At 41.4% G+C, this 16942-nt stretch overlaps 1 protein-coding gene across 2 annotated transcripts in view; it reads left to right on the top strand.

Moving 5' to 3' along the window:
• Positions 1-2894: 2894 nt before the first annotated feature.
• RPS6KC1 (ribosomal protein S6 kinase C1) overlaps positions 2895-16942 on the top strand; it is an 84554-nt gene continuing 70506 nt past the window's right edge. The window contains exons 1-3 of one of the 2 annotated variants that reach the window (XM_031595690.2): positions 2895-3053; positions 7641-7676; positions 11848-11968. In XM_031595690.2, the coding sequence (XP_031451550.1) occupies positions 2949-3053; positions 7641-7676; positions 11848-11968 (262 nt within the window). In that variant the 5' untranslated portion in view covers positions 2895-2948. Of the gene's footprint in view, positions 3054-7640; positions 7677-8463; positions 8567-11847; positions 11969-16942 lie in introns of those variants that run through there. The other variant, XM_090135056.1, reaches the window with a different exon arrangement.

Genomic DNA, 16942 nt, shown 5'->3' with positions numbered 1-16942 from the left:
CTCCCTCTCTGGGCAGCTTGTTTCAGTGCTCTGTCCCCCTCAAAGCACAGAATTTTTCCCTCATGTTTGTGTAGAACGTCCTGAGTTCCTGTCTGTGCCCACAGCCCCTTGTCCTATTGCTGGCTACTACCGAAAAGAGCCTGGCCCCATCTACTTGACTTCTGCCATTTGTATATTTATGAATGTTGATAAGGTCCCCTCTCAGTCTCCTCCAGACTGAACAGCCCCAGGTCTCTCAGCCTTTCCTCATAAGGGAAATGCTCCAGGCCCTTATCATCTTTGTGGCCCCCCGCTGGACTCTCTAGAAGTTCCCTGTCTTTCTGGTAAGCCCAGAACTAGGCACAGTGCTCCAGATGTAGCCTCACCACATTTTTTTTTTTTTTAATGTGCCCCAGGATATCATTAGCCTTCTTATTCACAAGAGCAAACTCTGGCTTTTTTTTTTTTTTTTTTTTTTTTAAATCAACAACATAATTTGGCAAAAGTTGTGCAGGTCTAGCTAGTATTCATCATGTGAAAAGCTGATTATATATTTATCTAATTCCTACCAGCCTCTGGCTGTATTGAAAGAGACATCAAGCAGTCCATTCCCATCCATCTTCTCCATACAACTCATGATTTTGTGGACCATTAACATATCCTTTTGTGTTATTTCTTCTTCCCTGCCAACTCCCCCCCGCCCCCTGACTGTTTTGTTGTTCTAAATGAAGAAAAAAACAAACAAACAAACAAAACTATTCCGTGTCTCTGATTATTTTTATTTTCCTCCTCCTGAGGTTTCCTATTTCTAATATTTATGTATTCTCTGACTACACAAAATATCTGAAGTTTAGTTCAGCCATGTAGCTGTAGTGTTGCAACATACCCCTCTCAATTACTGAACTTCTGCTTCTCTGCTCCTCTTCCCACCAAAATGCTAACTTTTGAATAAGGCAGATTTAAAGTTGGCATGTTTTTCTCAGAAGGAGCATGAGTTAGCTATTGAAATTTAAATAGGTTCTGTTATGTCATTCACAAGAGGTTAATCAGTGATGCCTTCAGTACCACTGATTTCTGTTGTTACCACTAAAACCTCAGAACTTCCACATCTTGTAAGATATAATTAGTAAGGACCGCTTCATAAGCAAGTTCATATTGGAAGTGGTTGTCTAATCATGTTTTTGCACTGGAGGGTTGTATGAGCTGCATGTTACAAATACTTGGTATGCCATACTGGAAAACATTTCCTTGTTTCCTTGGACAAGTGTGTCCTCTGGATTTATGCGGCCACCAATGCAGTCGGAGCAGCTGCAAACTTTCTACAGCTAATATTACAGAAGATGAGAATAATAAAGTATCCTGAGGTCATTCTAACCCCTTCCTTTCAAATTTAAACAAAATCTTAGAGTTTTTATGTAATTAAAATTACTCCAAGCAGAAGACCTTGTATTGGAATTTTTCTTCTAATGAAACTTATTTCATTAAAATTGGTATAAGAAAGTATTCACTATACAATGAATTTTGTTGCTTGTCTTTAGCTTTGGGGCTTGGAAACTTACTTTAGAAGGATGGTGATCAATACCAAATTATCTCTGAGGTAATTCTTTTGATAGTTACTTGCATGAAGTTGGATATACCACCTTGTCAAAGATGTAAAAGACGTGCTTCTCTCAAAAGATAAGTGGGTGTGGCAGGTGAGGTGCTATCCATGTCCCCTCTCTTCCTCATCTCTTAAGAAAATGTCCAGAGAGTTCTTAGAAAATAAAAATATAAAGAATCTTCCTAGCAACTTTGTAGAATCATAAAATCATTAAGGTTGGAAAAGACCACTGAGATCATCTAGTCCAGTGCCAACCCACCCCCACCGTGCCCACTGACCACATCCCCGCGTTCCCTGAACAACTCCACCACCTCCCCGGGCAGCCTGTGCCACTGCCTCCCCACTATTTCTGAGAAGAGATGTTTCCTCATATCCAACCTGAACCTCCCCTTGATGTAACTTGAGGCCATTCCCTCTCAGCCCATCACTGTAACCCAGGAGAAGAGGCTGAACCCACCTCGCCATCACCTCCTTTCAGGCAGTTGTAGAGAGCAATGGGGTCTCTCCTGAGCTTCCTCCACACTGTTCTCTCAGCTGCTCCCCATAAGATCTGTGTTCCAGATCCTTTACAAATTCCTTGCCTTCTCTGGACGTGGAGAGGAATCAACTCTTTCAAAGGGTAGATAACTGCAGGATGAGGGGAAATGGTTTTAAGTTGAGGGAGGGGAGATTTAGGTTGGACGCAAGGGGGAAGTTCTTTACAGAGAGAGTGGTGAGGTACTGGAACAGGCTGCCCAGAGAGGCTGTGGATGCCCCGTCCCTGGAGGTGTTTAAGGCCAGGTTGGATGAGGCCCTGGGCAGCCCTGTCTAATATTAAATGGGGAGGTTGGTGGCCCTACATGTGGCAGGGGATTGGAGATTCATGATCCTTGAGGTCCCTTCCAACCCTGGCCATTCTGTGGTTCTGTGACGTGCTCGAGGGCCTTGATGCGTTTCTGGTAGCGAGGGGCCAGTGATAGCTTGGAATGCCAAAGTAATCCAGATAAAACTGAGAGACAGAGTGCTATAAAAGTCGCTTTTGGCCATTTCTGCCCTATGAGACGTACACCCCCCCACAGAATGACTCTTATTGGGATTGCACCGCTCAAAGCAGCAGCTGTGCTGAGCTCTGCGGGCTTTCGCAAGGAAATCTGCGGGCACGTGATCCGCCTTCTGTCAGATCGGTCCCGGGAGGGGAACATCCCGCTCCCTCGCGCCTCCTCCCCCGCCCGCGGAAGTCCGCACGACCTCCCTCGCGCCGCTCGGGCGGGGCTCCCTGAGGCGGCGGGCGGGAGGGCGCGGCCGGGCCCGGCACCGCCCGGGCGGGGCGGGGCGTTCCGGGGCGCCGCTTCCGCCGCGGTCGGGGCCCGTTGCGGCGGCGGCGGGCAGCATGCTGAGCCCGCGGGAGCGCGGCGGGGAGCTGGCCCGCTTCTACACGGTGACGGAGCCGCGGCGGCACCCCCGCGGGCACACCGTCTACAAGGTCACGGCGCGGGTGAGTCAGCGCCGCCCGGGGCCGCGCCGCCACCGCCCGGGCCTCAGCCTCGGCCCGCTGCCCGCTCCCGGGCGGCGGCCGCAGCCCTTCCTTTCGCCCTGCCCGGCTGGCTGCTGGGCTGCTGGGCTGGAGTAGTGCGGGGACCCCTGTCTGCGGGGCCGCGTGGGCTCGGGCCTCTGCCCTGTGACAGTGCTGGATGCTTTTCGCCTCCATCTTCCCATTGAAGCCCGAAAGGGAGGAGGAGTATGTGCATACGTGGAGAAAGCTGCGAGAGGAGTGGGAGTTCAGGTCACGGGTTGGTGGGTGTATTGAGACCACCGGAAAGGACAGGTTGTGTTCAGATGGCTGTGGTCGTGCGCGTGCTGTGGCTGTAGGCGTTCTGCCTGGGAGAGCAATGTGGCTGTGTGTATCCCTTCCCCTACCTTGGCGTTTTGTACCTGTCTTTATGCTGTAGCACTCGGGTTTTTTGAGCACGATCACATTGCATGAAATAATTTTATAGAATTAAAAACCTATTTTTACTCTTATTCCCCCCCACCCTCCCACCCCAAATGAGGACTGCTCCAAAAGTAATGTTTCCTGTTCTGATGTGTTGGCACACAATGTCAGAGGCAGATGTTGGTGGTATGGCAGCAGAGGCTGAACCTTTCCACCAGTATCCCATTACGTGTTGTTGACGTGTGACAGATGGCAGCAGAGGGGCACTCTGACAAAATGGCGTCTGACATGGAAGTGTGCATGAGGCAAAGCTATGGAATCAAATTCCTCCTAATATGGACAAACTAGCACCCACTGATGGTCACTAACACTTGTTGAATGTTGATGGAGATCAAACAGTGGGTGTGAGCATGTGAGGCGGTTTGTGGTGTGTTTCAGAAGAGATGAAAATGATGTAAGAGTCAAGCAACATTCTGGACGGCCATGCTTATGCAGGCTCTTGTTCATTGCTGGTGAATATGCATAGCTAATGGTGGTGACTGAGTTGAAAAATAGTGGTTTGTAGCTGAGAATTTGCTCTGTCAAAGACCGTTGTTGTGCTCTTTGTTGTATTTTCTATGGAAATGAATTGTAGGCATTACTTTTGGAGCAACCTACAGATATGTATTAATACAAACACAGATATGGGACGTGCTTGATACATCCTTTTTAGTCAAATAAACTACTTTTTATTAAGAGCCAAAAAAGTTGTTTTTTTCTTTTTTTTTTTCCCTCAGAGATTTTAATCTAAAAGAGAAAGATTAGGTTGTGCTTGCAGTCAGAGAGCCTCTGAATGAGGATTAAGGGGATGGATCGCAAAGCAGATGTTGTCATGGGTGTCTGCTATTGACCGCCCCCCCCATGATGGTAGTACAGATGAGCTATTCTGTAGGCAGCTAGGGGGAATCCTAGCATCAGCTGAACTCATCCCTATGGAAGACTTCAACTTCTCAGACACAAACTGCTGTGACAGCTGAGTCTGGGGAATTCTCAAAGCAAGTTGAAGATAATTTCCTGTCACAAGAAATAAGTGAGAAGCTAAGGGGGAAAGGTGCCCTCCTAGAGCTGTTGTTTGAGAACAGGGAAGGCCCTGTGGGAGAGATGTCAGTAAGTTGCTATCTTGGCCACAGCACTCTTGCAGTGGTTACGTTCAAATGTTTTGGAAGGAAGAGAAGAAAGATCAGCATTACCACTCTGGACTTCAGGAGAGCAAACCTTATCCTACCTGAGCTAGTAGTGTTCCCCACTGCTCAAAGGGTTGCAGTGAATGGGGCTGGCTGGTGGCTAGTCACCTGGCTGGTGGTGTTCAACTAAGGAAAGCAATGGGTGCTATGCCGGAGGTAGAGTAATGCCGGTGCAGAGTGGGAGATAGTCAAAATAAGTGATATTTTGGTACTCGCACACTTGCTCAGGAACAGGCTGTGGTTAACTAGTGAGAAATGACAGAGTGTCTCCATGTCCTGTAAGTTGGAGCCATGCTGGTGGTGTGGTTTTCCAGGAGATGCAGTTCAGAATTGGGGAGCATGCTGGCTGCAGTGATTTTCCTGCAGAACAAGGAGTTGGTCAACCTGTGATCTCTCCAAATTAAGCTGAGTTAACCAGAGATCTTTCATTCTTTGCTGTGTTTGGATGGTGAAAGTCCTCAAAATACAAAATTATCTAATTTATGCAACAAAGCATGTGTTGTACTGACAAATGTAGAAATACAAATAGCATTTGTCTCACCTCAGTGGGTCTCTATCTGGTAATCTATTATGTAGTACTTGAAGTGAGGATTTGATGTGTTAGACATTGGACAGAATGATTTAAAAATAACACAGGGAACGTATCTGCTGCTGTCCCTTTTTCTCCCCTCCTATTCCTCCCTCCTGTTCCTGTAGTGCTCTGGCTCCATGGTTGATATCACAGCACTACAGCTGTACTGGCTGAGCTGATGCTCAGCAGCTTTGGGGGACTGCCAGGAAAAAAGTGGGGTGGGTCTTCCCCTTGCATTGAATCCCTTTCTGACAGACCCAAGGTACTAAGTGTGCTAGTGGAGATGCCTTTCAATGGTGCATGAGTGAATCCTTTCTGAAACTACACTGAGGTCATGTATTTGTAAAGTAGATTTGATAAGTTAACCATAGGCACAGAAAGAAGTATCAGGAAGTGATGATACCAAGAGAATTGTTTATGTGATATCTGAAAATGTAGGCTACTCATAAAAGTTCAGAAAATTGAGCAGATTACAGTTACTAATTAAAATTCAACTGAACTTACATTGGCTATCTGCAGGAATGGGATATTCTGAAATACTTAGCTCAAAGGTGAAGTATGAGATCCTTTTAGTGTCTCTCTTTTCAGATCATAATGCAGTAGTTATGCATTGCTCAGCTCATTGATGGGTATCCCGATGATATTTTTAAAATAGTTGGAAGTTGCTTGCATTAAAGGTTTGCAGAAGGAGCCAATTGCATTGATCCTTGTGGGAGGACTAAAAATGTGCGCAGAAAACTTGGGGGTTAGTTTATTTGGCAAGTCTCTGGATTGATTGAAGGTTTGGTTGAAGGGGAAAACCTCTTTTGGGGTTGACCTTCAGGAAAGGATATGAAGAACAAAGTAGGACGACACATTAATTATTACATACTGACTAAAAGTTGGCAGGACTGGTAGATATAGAAGGCAGTGTAACATTATAACAAGTGTGGAACAGGGCCTCTGGGTTTTATTCCAGATTCTTACTAACTGGCTGGTAATTACTCATCTCTCTGGGTCTCCTTCTGCCCATCTGGTAACTTTCCTAGCTGCCAGAACTGGTGTAAGACTTTAACTAAAGGTGAACTGCAAAGCCAAACAGCTGGTGCACGCCCTTTGGTCTCCTTTTGACGCACAGCCATACCTGTGGTACCTTCCTTCCTCAGCTCTACAGCTTCCCTACATCAAGTACGCCAGCTGCTGGAAAAGAAGGGTCAGAATTGTTCACAAATGGTACACAGGAACTGGCTGGTACTGAATGAGGTAGCACAGCCACAAGGTTAAAGTTTGGTAGAGTTGCCAAATGTGACGTTAGTCACAGATTTCCTTGGATTGAGGAGAAGCTGAGGAAAGTTTTGTCAGTGCAGGCTGTTACAAGGGACTGACAGCTGAGTGATGCTCAAGGCCAGTGAGATGGTGTTTTATGCTGTGGAACATGAGTCACATCAACTCTTTAGCCTACCCCCCTGTATGTCACCAGTTCACAGTGCTAATTGTTTTGAGGTGTGTCAGTGTGTGAATAGTCTGAGTTTGGGGTGAGTGTGCCCTGTTTATTTAGGACTGGGCTAATTATTGTGCTAAACAGCTTTGGCTGAGCTACAATGAAGGATATACTGACTGACACAAGGTTATTGCAGTTATGAAATAAAGATACCTGGTTTTGATGTGTTTGATTGTGTGGATGTGCTCTTACTGCTGTTTTATAAGATCAGTACAGAACTTGGATTACGAAGGCTTTTGCAGTCAATGTTTATTTATGGAAAGAAATCCTGACAAAACACAGGCTTCTTGATGGTGTGCAGCCAAGCCTCATTTTCATTGCGATTTTCCTCTGGACAAAGTCATTTATAATTAATTAGGGAAAGAGCGTTTAAGCAGAAACAAATACGGAAGGATGGAATTAGTTGCGTATGCACGTTGATGGCTGTAAGTGAAGTGAAAATACTGTCTTAATGAATACAAAGCCTTAAATTCACAGCATGGCTGTGAGTGACTCGTATTAAGCTAAGCATGGCCTTAATTAGCTCTGCTTAGTGGGAGTAATGTGACCCTAATATGAAATAATAGGAGAAGATGGGAAAGATGAGGGGGGTTCACTCTATGCAGCTTTGTTCTGTGAGATGCCTTCTGTGCCGTTTTGCCTGGAATGTCCATCTTGATTTCTCATCCCAGCAACGATCTCTGCTGCTGGAACTCCCTACAGTGTTGTGTTTGGATATTGGACTTCTGTGAAACTAATGAAAACAGTTCTAAGTGCAAGGAGAAATATACAAGTGCTTGCCTTTTTCCAGGTTTTAATTTTCAGCAGCAAATCATTGCATGTTTCCATTTGGAATAGTAAAGTTGAGTGCTTAATGTTTTTGTTTTCCTTTTCAGATTGTTTCGAGAAAAAATCCAGAGGATGTCCAGGAGGTAACAGTTTAAACTTGTGCAAATGTCTTTACATATCATGTTATGCCTTTTGAAGTATCTTTTATGTAATTTAGCAATTTCTATGTATTTTGTCATCATAATTGTGCAAACACTTTTTTGTATATTTCCATCTGTTTTTTGCTTTCTTACTTGAAAACTCGCTGGTGTAACATGTTGCAATTCTGCCCTCAGTGATGAATGCTACTTGAAACAAAGTCTTAGGGAGTAAAGTGTCTTTTGATGACAGAAAGGCTTTGATAACTTTGCAAGCTCTTTTCTCAGGGCTGGAATTGGCAAATTGATGGTTACTTAACTCCTACTGGTAAAATTAGAGATCAGTCCGCAATCCAAGTCTTAGGTCTCAGCTGTAGGTATTATTCTCCTCTTTAACCAATACTTCATGGAAAAGCCTACATCATTACTGGCTGTTAGTGAGTAGGGAAAATGGAGGCACGTGGGAGTAATTGAGGGAGATTAGACTACAAGTCATATATTATGCGTCTCTCTTTGTGGATCCTTAAGTGTTTTCCCACGATGTACTTTGATAAAACTTTTGAATTGCTTGCTCTTTGCCTCTTTCAAAAAGGCTCTGAATAAGCCTTGTGTCGCTTTAATGCCTTGGAAAATCTATTTTTTGTTTCTTTCTTGATTTCTTCTAGACTAATGACTTGACATTGCTGATACTATTATAGTGTACATGCAGTATCTTCCTTCAAAAGCGCAACCTTATGGCTTTTCAGACATTGAGTAACATGCATATGTTGAATTTCTGGTGCAGTCTCTTACCACAGTTGAGGAGAACCTGGATAGTTGATGAAAGAAGAGCCCGTAGATGAATTCACTGCATCTGTATGGTCAGACATGAGTTACTGATTAGTGGCTTGGCAGAGGTGAGACTTGCCTGCTACACCCAATACCCTTTTGTTGCATCTTTCTTTGAAGTCTTGAGGATGAGGCAAGCATGAGCATTCATGCTTTTGGCTTTTTTTTTTTTTCTTAAGCTATAGAAGATTAAAATAATCTATAAGAATCAGATCATGGATCTAGTAGTAAACCTGTGTGACTGTAGCTTGTAGCTCAGTCTCCTCTTCCAGAGAGACTCCTGAGTTGAGCCCGCCCATGTGCACCCTCTGCCAGTACATTAATCTTCATTTGTGGGAGAAACACTTTAGGAACAGCTCATCAACAGCTGCTATCAGTAAAATACATTGAGTGTCTTTCAGCTAGTGTACTGCATGAATGTATTTTAAATAATTTTGAAAAAACAGCAAAACCATATCCTTCAGTCCTTGCTTTACTTTGTAGATGCAGGTTAGCCTTGCAGGATTCCACATACTCTAGTCAACATGGAAACGTAAATGTGCCATGGACTAGTTGATAATTTTTCCACTTTGCATTGTATCAAAGTAATTATTTTGCATGTGGTAGTGTGGTAGTGTGATGCAGTTTTGTTATAAGCAAGCATCTGAAAGTTCCTAGTTACTAAAAGCAAGACTGCAGACTGTAGTTGCCAAAAGAGTGAGTTGTAATGGGAAAACAACATACATTGGGAGCTTTGCTGTTATAGTGATCTCCTGTGAAGTGAAAGAACTGTGGGCAGTGTTTGAAAGAAAAAAAAAAAAGATGCTCCTAGTCTGCTCCCGCTGAAAATAAATTACCTCAGTTTTCCAGAATACTTGATTAGAAATCCAACAGACAGAATTTTGTATATTCGACAACCCTCTTGCTTTATGGCCTCTCTTGTGCAACCACTTCCCACTTGGCCACACCTGCCTACATTTTCAGAAGTCTTTTGGCACTGCTGTGATGCTGATAAATGAGTTACGTATATGCAGTTGTATGTAAAACCATGTATAGTCACCTCAATTCTGCTTTCTGTCACCTCTTCTAACTACATTTTAGAATACCTTTAATGCACGGTCTCTCCCGCTGCTGCCAACTAGAGTTCAAGATGTCCTCACCTGTTATTGCTGAGACAGGAAGGAAGATAACTTAGTAAGGGATTTCTTCTCAGAAGAATGACGTTAATGCAAAATTGTATGTGGAGGAGTTAATAGATACCAAAGGGCTTGTGGCATTCATTTCAATTTCCTTGCTTCTGGGTGTTGATGGCAACATGGCATATGAAGTCATCCTAGTTAGGGCAGTCGTGGTTGATTTTCTTTTTCTTTTTTTTTCCTCCCTTATTTGCTGAGGAGAAAGGGTTGTTTGTTGTGGAGACAGAGATCAGATGACTTAATAGAGATACACTGGCTCTAGCTATGATGAGCACACACATTATTGCCTTACAAGTCTAATTTATGTTTTTTGATATACTTGGTGTGCTTTTGTTGGGCCTCAAAGTATAACGTGTCCTTCCTCCAAATCCAATTTCTAATGAGTATATAACAGTGGGAGCTTTGCTAACTTTGCTGAGCTGTGTGCATGCAAAGGCATGATTTCCATGAGCTTGTGAAAGAGTTTAGGATGACCTTCACTCATTTGCTTTACAGGCCATTTATGTTTTCTCCTCCTGGCTATTGGGAGAACGCTTGCAGCAGCAAAAAATAATAGTGGTGGAACAGAATTTAATGCTCTTAATTTTTGGCAGCATTTTCCATTGGCTCCAAGTATTGACTATATTGCAACTTGATGTTTTGTGACTTTGCTTTCTTAAGAAACTCAAGAAGTGCTAATCACCCACTTTCTGGATATTGGATTAAATGGAAGTACAGCAGTAGAGAATTATTGTTCCTGGAAGTCAAATCACTGGTTAGCTTTCTTAAGAAACTCTGTTTTTAATTGCCATGCCTGTTGAACTCCATCAAATGCTAATTGCAGCTGAGTTCTGGATGCATGTGTGTGGTAGGTGGGGCTGAGTCAGGACAGCTACTTTACACATAGTTAAATTGATGAGGTGAATAGAGTGTTGCCATAATAAAGCTTTGCATATACACTCCTAACAGTCCTATTGCCTTATATCTGCACTGTTCTGTAGATATGACATCCGCTGACAATTGGAATGCCTCTGACCTGGTGCTTAAAAAGGAAAAAAGAATTACTCTAAAATCAAATCTTTTACTTATCTCTTAATCTGATCTCCTTGAGAAAGCTTGATCAGATAATTTTTTTTCTATTATGATTGCTCATAAGAATGCAACTGTTTAAACTTGGTGTTAAACCATAAATGGTGTTTAGTTGTGTTAACTTGATTGAGACGATTGACTGATGAAACACTGGAATCAACTTATGAATTTATTACACTCTCATTGTTTTTCTTTGTTCTATACTAGTCTCTTTGCATTAGTGTTGAGTTTTATTACGATGGCTTAATGAGTCTAGCCTTTGTTCTTTTTTTTAATTTATTTTTTTAAATCTTGTTAGTGAACTCGTTAGCAGACAAATGTAAATTCTGTTGCTTGATTTTTCTCCTGATCTGATTTTCCTACTGGGCTTGCTTCTTTCTCGAATGGCAGGATACAAAGAATGGGATGCAAGTAGGATAATATAGATACCTGCAAGATGGCTGCTTCTTTCTGAAAAGGGCAGATCAGGAAAATCCATTGTAATAAATGCTGTCTTTGCATTTCTGAAGTCTAGAGTACAGAAAGAATTGTTCAATTTTTTTGCCGTGATTTTGAGTAATAAAAAATTTGGACTTGCATTTGCACACAATCAGCATTTTATGTAGATGCATATATTATCAGCTAGTTTGTAGTCCTTGGTGCTTAATGCTCAGTCCATAAGAATCCATAAGAATCTATTACTTGTACTGATTTATTTTTCTTAGTTTTCTCTTGCTGTTGTCTCTTCCCCATACCTGTGCCAAACACAGCATGCTGTTGAGTTTTGGATAGTGAAATGCTCCTATTTAGCTTCTTTTCCCTTCTCTTAGTGGTTCCCTGTGCAACTGGTTTGCATCGTGGCTGAAACAATGCTGCTTTCACCCTCTGTGTCCTTTTTTCATCTTTTCCTCAATGTCTAGTCTGTACACTATCGTTTTGTTAGCCAAAACGGGGGTTGGGGACAGGTAATGAATCACTATTTTTTATGATTGTTACAGTTGTCAGTTCGGATTGTATATTTTTGCTAAACGTGTTTGCTGAAGATAGTGAATCTGATTTGCTTGAAAATATATTTGTGCTTTGAACAATGACCCTACTAATAGTCCCCACCTCTTTCTGTGCTTCAGATAGTCGTTTGGAAGAGATACAGCGACTTTAAGAAACTGCACAAAGATCTCTGGCAAATTCATAAAAACCTCTGCAGACATACAGAACTCTTTCCACCTTTTGCCAAAGCGATAGTGTTTGGTAAGCATGGTTTCTTCCTGAATTGCTGAAATGTATTGATAACTAAGCATGGTTTCTTCCTGAATTGCTGAAATGTATTGATAACTCAGAATCCATAAGTACATTTTGTTTTGCAGCTGCGTGGAGAAATCTGTCCTATGTGTTTTTGAGCTCAATGTTTTTGGTTTGTGGTGAATGTCTTACCGATAGGTGCACTGCTACCACAATTTGGTATTTTTATTATTATTTTAGTATTATTTTTAAATGGAATTACTTAAGTACTTGTGCATTTTAGAGATGTAAGTGCTTATGTTTATTGATGTAATATGTTCTATAAAAGTCTCTTACAGTGAGAGTGGTGAGGCACTGGAACAGGTTGCCTCGAGATGAGGTTGATGCTCCATCCCTGGAGACTTTCAAGACGAGGCTAGAGAAGGCCCTGAGCAACCTGATCTAGCTGTGGTGTCCGTGTTCAATGCAGGGGAGTTGGACTAGATGGACTTTAAATGTCCCTTCCAACTCTAAGGATTCTATATCTGTTAAACGTTAGTTCCCTGTTTTCAGGAGCATGTTGTTTGTATTAGTTTTGTAAACAGTGCTTGAACAGTGTACAAAGACTATGATATATAGACTGTTTATTGATGAGTTACAGTGAAGTACAATGTTGGAGAAAATAAATGTTATATTTAATTATAACTATCAATTGTATACTCTTTTGAGGACAGTTTTACATAAAGCTATTAATTATTTTACCAGGACAGCACATAAGATGGCTGTGACTCTACATGAGAAATATGTGGCAAAAACTAATTAGCCTAAAAGGGTCTTATCATAATCCAGATGAAAATCATCAAGAGTAGCTATAGATGGATTTTCACTGAAGCAGTATGGCTCTGTATAGAACTCCATATAGAACCAATTGCACTCTATCAACTACTAAAGATAGAAATGTTGTGTGCCTCTCAAGTAAAAACCAACCAACCAAAAAGGCCATCCAAACCTCCCAAGTGTTAAGGCTTAAAATAACTTTAACATTAAAATGTAATATCCTGTTGTGTAACATTGTAACATTGTATTTTGAACTTTGTCTTGCTGGATGTACAATATCTTTAGCTTTAAGCCTTTTTGTTGTGTATTGTGTTTTTAACAAGTTGTGTGCCTACTGTGCATTTTGCACTTCTCACAGCATTTTTCATATTCTTTTTCTCTGGCATTTAATGCTTGTGTGTTGACTGTTTTTCAAGTTTCATGGTATGCCTCTAGCGTACAGTTTTGCACCTTTTCTCCATTTTTGGCATCTATGCAATGTGTTTTTTTGTGCATTTTTGCACGTGGTGCATTTCTCAGCTGGGTGGGCCTTAGGGCACTCTTTTTTTTGTGTTTATTTTTCACGAGCCTTTTTAAGCAGCCAATGTGCAGCTGCTGCATGTTTCCACGTTTTCCTCATGCAGTGTTTGTAGGCATGCATGTGGCTTTTGCACATTTTTTCCTTGTCCCTTGCTAGTGTGTTTCAGCCTCTAGCATGCATTTGACACCATTCACTGCCTGTCTTCTCACATGTAGTATGTTTTGATGTGTGTATTTTTGCTTGTTTTTTTTCCATGTATAGCATTTTTGCATTTAACACTTTTTTTCCCCTTTCTTGCACCTTGCTGTTCTTTGCATACTTTATCTGCATTTTTAATTCTTTTTATATTGCACAGTGTTTTTTGTTGGTGCATTTTTTATTTTAAAGAATGATTTCAGGGGTAAATGTGAAAAGAAAATAACAAAAAGCTCCAACCCCCTGTGACTTTGAGATAGGCAAACCTGCCATAGCAGAGGTGATTCAGTCACCCTTTATTCAGCAGTGCTGTTGTGAAGCTCTGGTCTATGGCACTGTAGCAGTATTTGCTGGCAGCCCTCTTTTTCCTCCAGTGTCAGAGAAACAGTAAGAAACTCCCCTGGAGGCAAAACCTCTACCTGCAAAGCACAACTTTTCCCTTAGTTTCTTAGGGACCAAATTCTGCCAGATGTAGAGTTTTGCTACCTAGTGCTGCCATGCTTATTCTTGTTGACTGTGCTGCATGTAGGCATGGTGCTGCAATGTTTTGAAGAATATATGAACATAAACAAGTTGAAGTTGGCTTGTAGCCTGCGTGCAAACTACCCTTGGGGAGGCACTGACTTAGCCTGCTATTGTTAGAAATGTTCAAGTGAAGGAAGCTGAGCTCTGGTGTAGACTTCATGGGTCTCTGTGCAGAGCTGTGTAAAATTCCTAGTTTAAGTTGTCTTTCACAACAGGTACATTACACCCAGCTCTTGGGTCTTTTTATTGCTTGTTTATGAAGTTGGAAGAGGAGTAAACTTCACTGTTCTGTCAGAACTTGTGCACTGATGTTTAAATAGGGACTGCCTTATTAGTTTCATCTTGAGATGATTTTCAAGTCTGATTTACAAACTAGAGTGCTCTGGAAAAGTTATTCACAGAGTCAATATTTGCAACCTGTAATGTGATTTTAGATAGAAGATATGGTATCTATTCACAAGGAAGGGGGAAGAGAAAATAAAATGGAGGTTGAAAAGAGTACAAACTTCTAATGTCTCAAGTAATTTAATTGTCAGAAATACAGATTTGTGAGCTGTTACTGTAGTACCTATATAAACATGGGATGAATAGAATTAAATCCCTTTAAAATACATCTTTCTCTTGTATGGAACGAACAAACATAACTGCAGCACACATTCAAAGAGAAGAAAATCTACAGAAGGACTCAGTGTAGTTGTTGACAAAACACTCTTTGAAGTTAAAAACCAAACTAAGCAAAACACCCTAAGTTTGAATGAAGAATACAGAAAAGAAAAAATGAAGTAAAAAAAAGTTTTAAATAATTCTTAGATAGCAGAGAGGAACAGAAATGCCTTATTTTTTCCAATTTAGGAATTATCTTTATTTAAAACATAAAATTCCACATCTCTTCTACTTCATAATAGGTGCTGTGTGTCTTATTGCCACCTAAAGCATGTATCTTCAGTCCTAGTGCTTTTTGTTTTAGAGAAATGTGTAGCCTTTGTGGATGCTGAGTTTTTGACAAACTTCTTTTCAGTCTTGTTCAGCTAAAATGGAGCTGCAAAGCACACCTTTATTAAGAGCTTCCCTTTTCAAGCTGCTTTAACGAAGCATTTCTGAAACATTTTTTCACTCTGCTGATGTTTTATTTGTTGCAGTTTTTAAATTAGTTATTTATAAGCATTGCCAGTAGTTGCCAATGACATAATTTCATTTTTTTTTAAATGCATGTACTTTAAATAACGTTTCATATTGTTTTGTGGAGAATATACTTTACAAGTGGGCATTGTTGATTCAGACAGTTGAGCTTATTTGTTCTAAAAGTGTTAAACCTCATCAGAATCTCAAGTGTAGCATTCAGAGTTTCAGGAGGTGATGTGGAGTACTGAGAAGGATTTAGAAGTGAATCAGTCATGCTGTGCTGTTGTATTTGGGATAACCAAAGCCGTGTCACATCTGCAGAATTGAGCTGCCTTGCACGTTCTACAGCACAGCTTTTGGAAATTATGATCTGCAAGTGTGTGGTTTTTTTAAGCTGCTCACTTCCAAATATGAAAGTTGGTATGGGTGAGGGAAAAATAAATCAAGTGAAGGATAGAAAAAGTAGAATGAACTTTTCCACCCATGTTATAGGTGATTGTTCAGGCCATAGTAAGCTCAGGTAATGATACCAAATGAAGGAACCTGTTTAACGATTAGGTGTTATGTATGATCTGAAGTGTTGTGAGAAACTGCACTGTGAGCAGAAACTTTGCTAGGTATTTTGTTTTCCAGAAAGAGAATGGTGAAGTCTCTTTACAGAAACTTGCATTTGATTTCTGTGCTCATAGGAAATTCTGAAAGGATCATTTGCTGGAGGAGTAGCCTAATGATGTTAATGCATTTGTTGTACGATGAAATTGTGCTTGAGATTTCCTAAAACTCTGGAAAGCTATGATCTCTGTCATGAAGTTTTCATTTGTCTAAGAGATGTGAAGAGCAGTGAAAATTACATTGACATAGGTGCAGGAAGATATCATTTAGACTGTGTGTGAAGAGTCAGATGAGTATCTGAATATTTCTGAAAGGCTTACTGAGAATGAAGAGACCAGCCCACGCGTTGAGCAACAGGAGAATTAGGGGAGTGGGAAGGAGTTCAGTAAGGGTGCCTGGGCATGGTACTGCTGCAAAGATGACAGTCTGAACAAAGCAGTTCAAATAATATTTTTCCATCCCAAGAAGTCCTGTAGTTCTGAAACTGGTTGTCCTGTTAGTGTATCGTGATGCTGATGAGCCAGAAAATGTGACAGTGACTTATGTTTCAGTGGCTTTATGCCAACATACATCTTAGTGAATTTTGTTTTTGCTCAGCTCCCTAAGAAAATAAGGCTTATATAATTGCACTGTCAGAAAGTTAAATCTCTTGCTCATGTGGAACAGCTGAATTTGAGAGATGAGGTGCCTGCAAACCTAATGATGTTTCTGTGAAGTGTGTGAAACAGCATTCCAGTGAGTAGGATGCCCATGCTGTGTCCTCCTAAGAGAAGGAGGAGCCACCTGCTGCCTGTTGGACTTGCACATGAGCAAGAGTGTTTTCAGCCTGTAGGCCTCAGTGCATGCTGCCTGTGCCTGCTGGAAGCTTGGAGAAGGTGAGGAAGAAGAAAGTCACTTCTTACTGGTTTTGATGAAGGAGTATAATGGAGGGAGAAGGATCTCTGGGAAACCAGGAATGGTGTCTTACAGAATCACTTTTTTTTGTGCAGATTGTATGTTTCTGACCTTGTTAGCTGCTAATTTCTTTGTAATCAATTTTCTGATGCATTGCATTAGCATCTGTGTTACTTTGTAGATTAATTTATTTCATGCTGTTATGCTTTACTGAGGGAAATTATTTTTTCACGATGTCCTGTCTTGCTTGGAGTGAGGCGAAAAACATAATGCTCCTACAGTGCTGCTCTGAAGGCTTC

This window comes from Phasianus colchicus, chromosome 2 (assembly GCF_987193195.1).
Source record: "Phasianus colchicus chromosome 2, bPhaCol1.hap1.1, whole genome shotgun sequence".
Lineage (NCBI taxonomy): Eukaryota > Metazoa > Chordata > Aves > Galliformes > Phasianidae > Phasianus > Phasianus colchicus.
The sequence above is the reverse complement of the archived record's forward strand: the minus strand, read 5'-3'. Positions and strand labels throughout refer to the sequence as shown.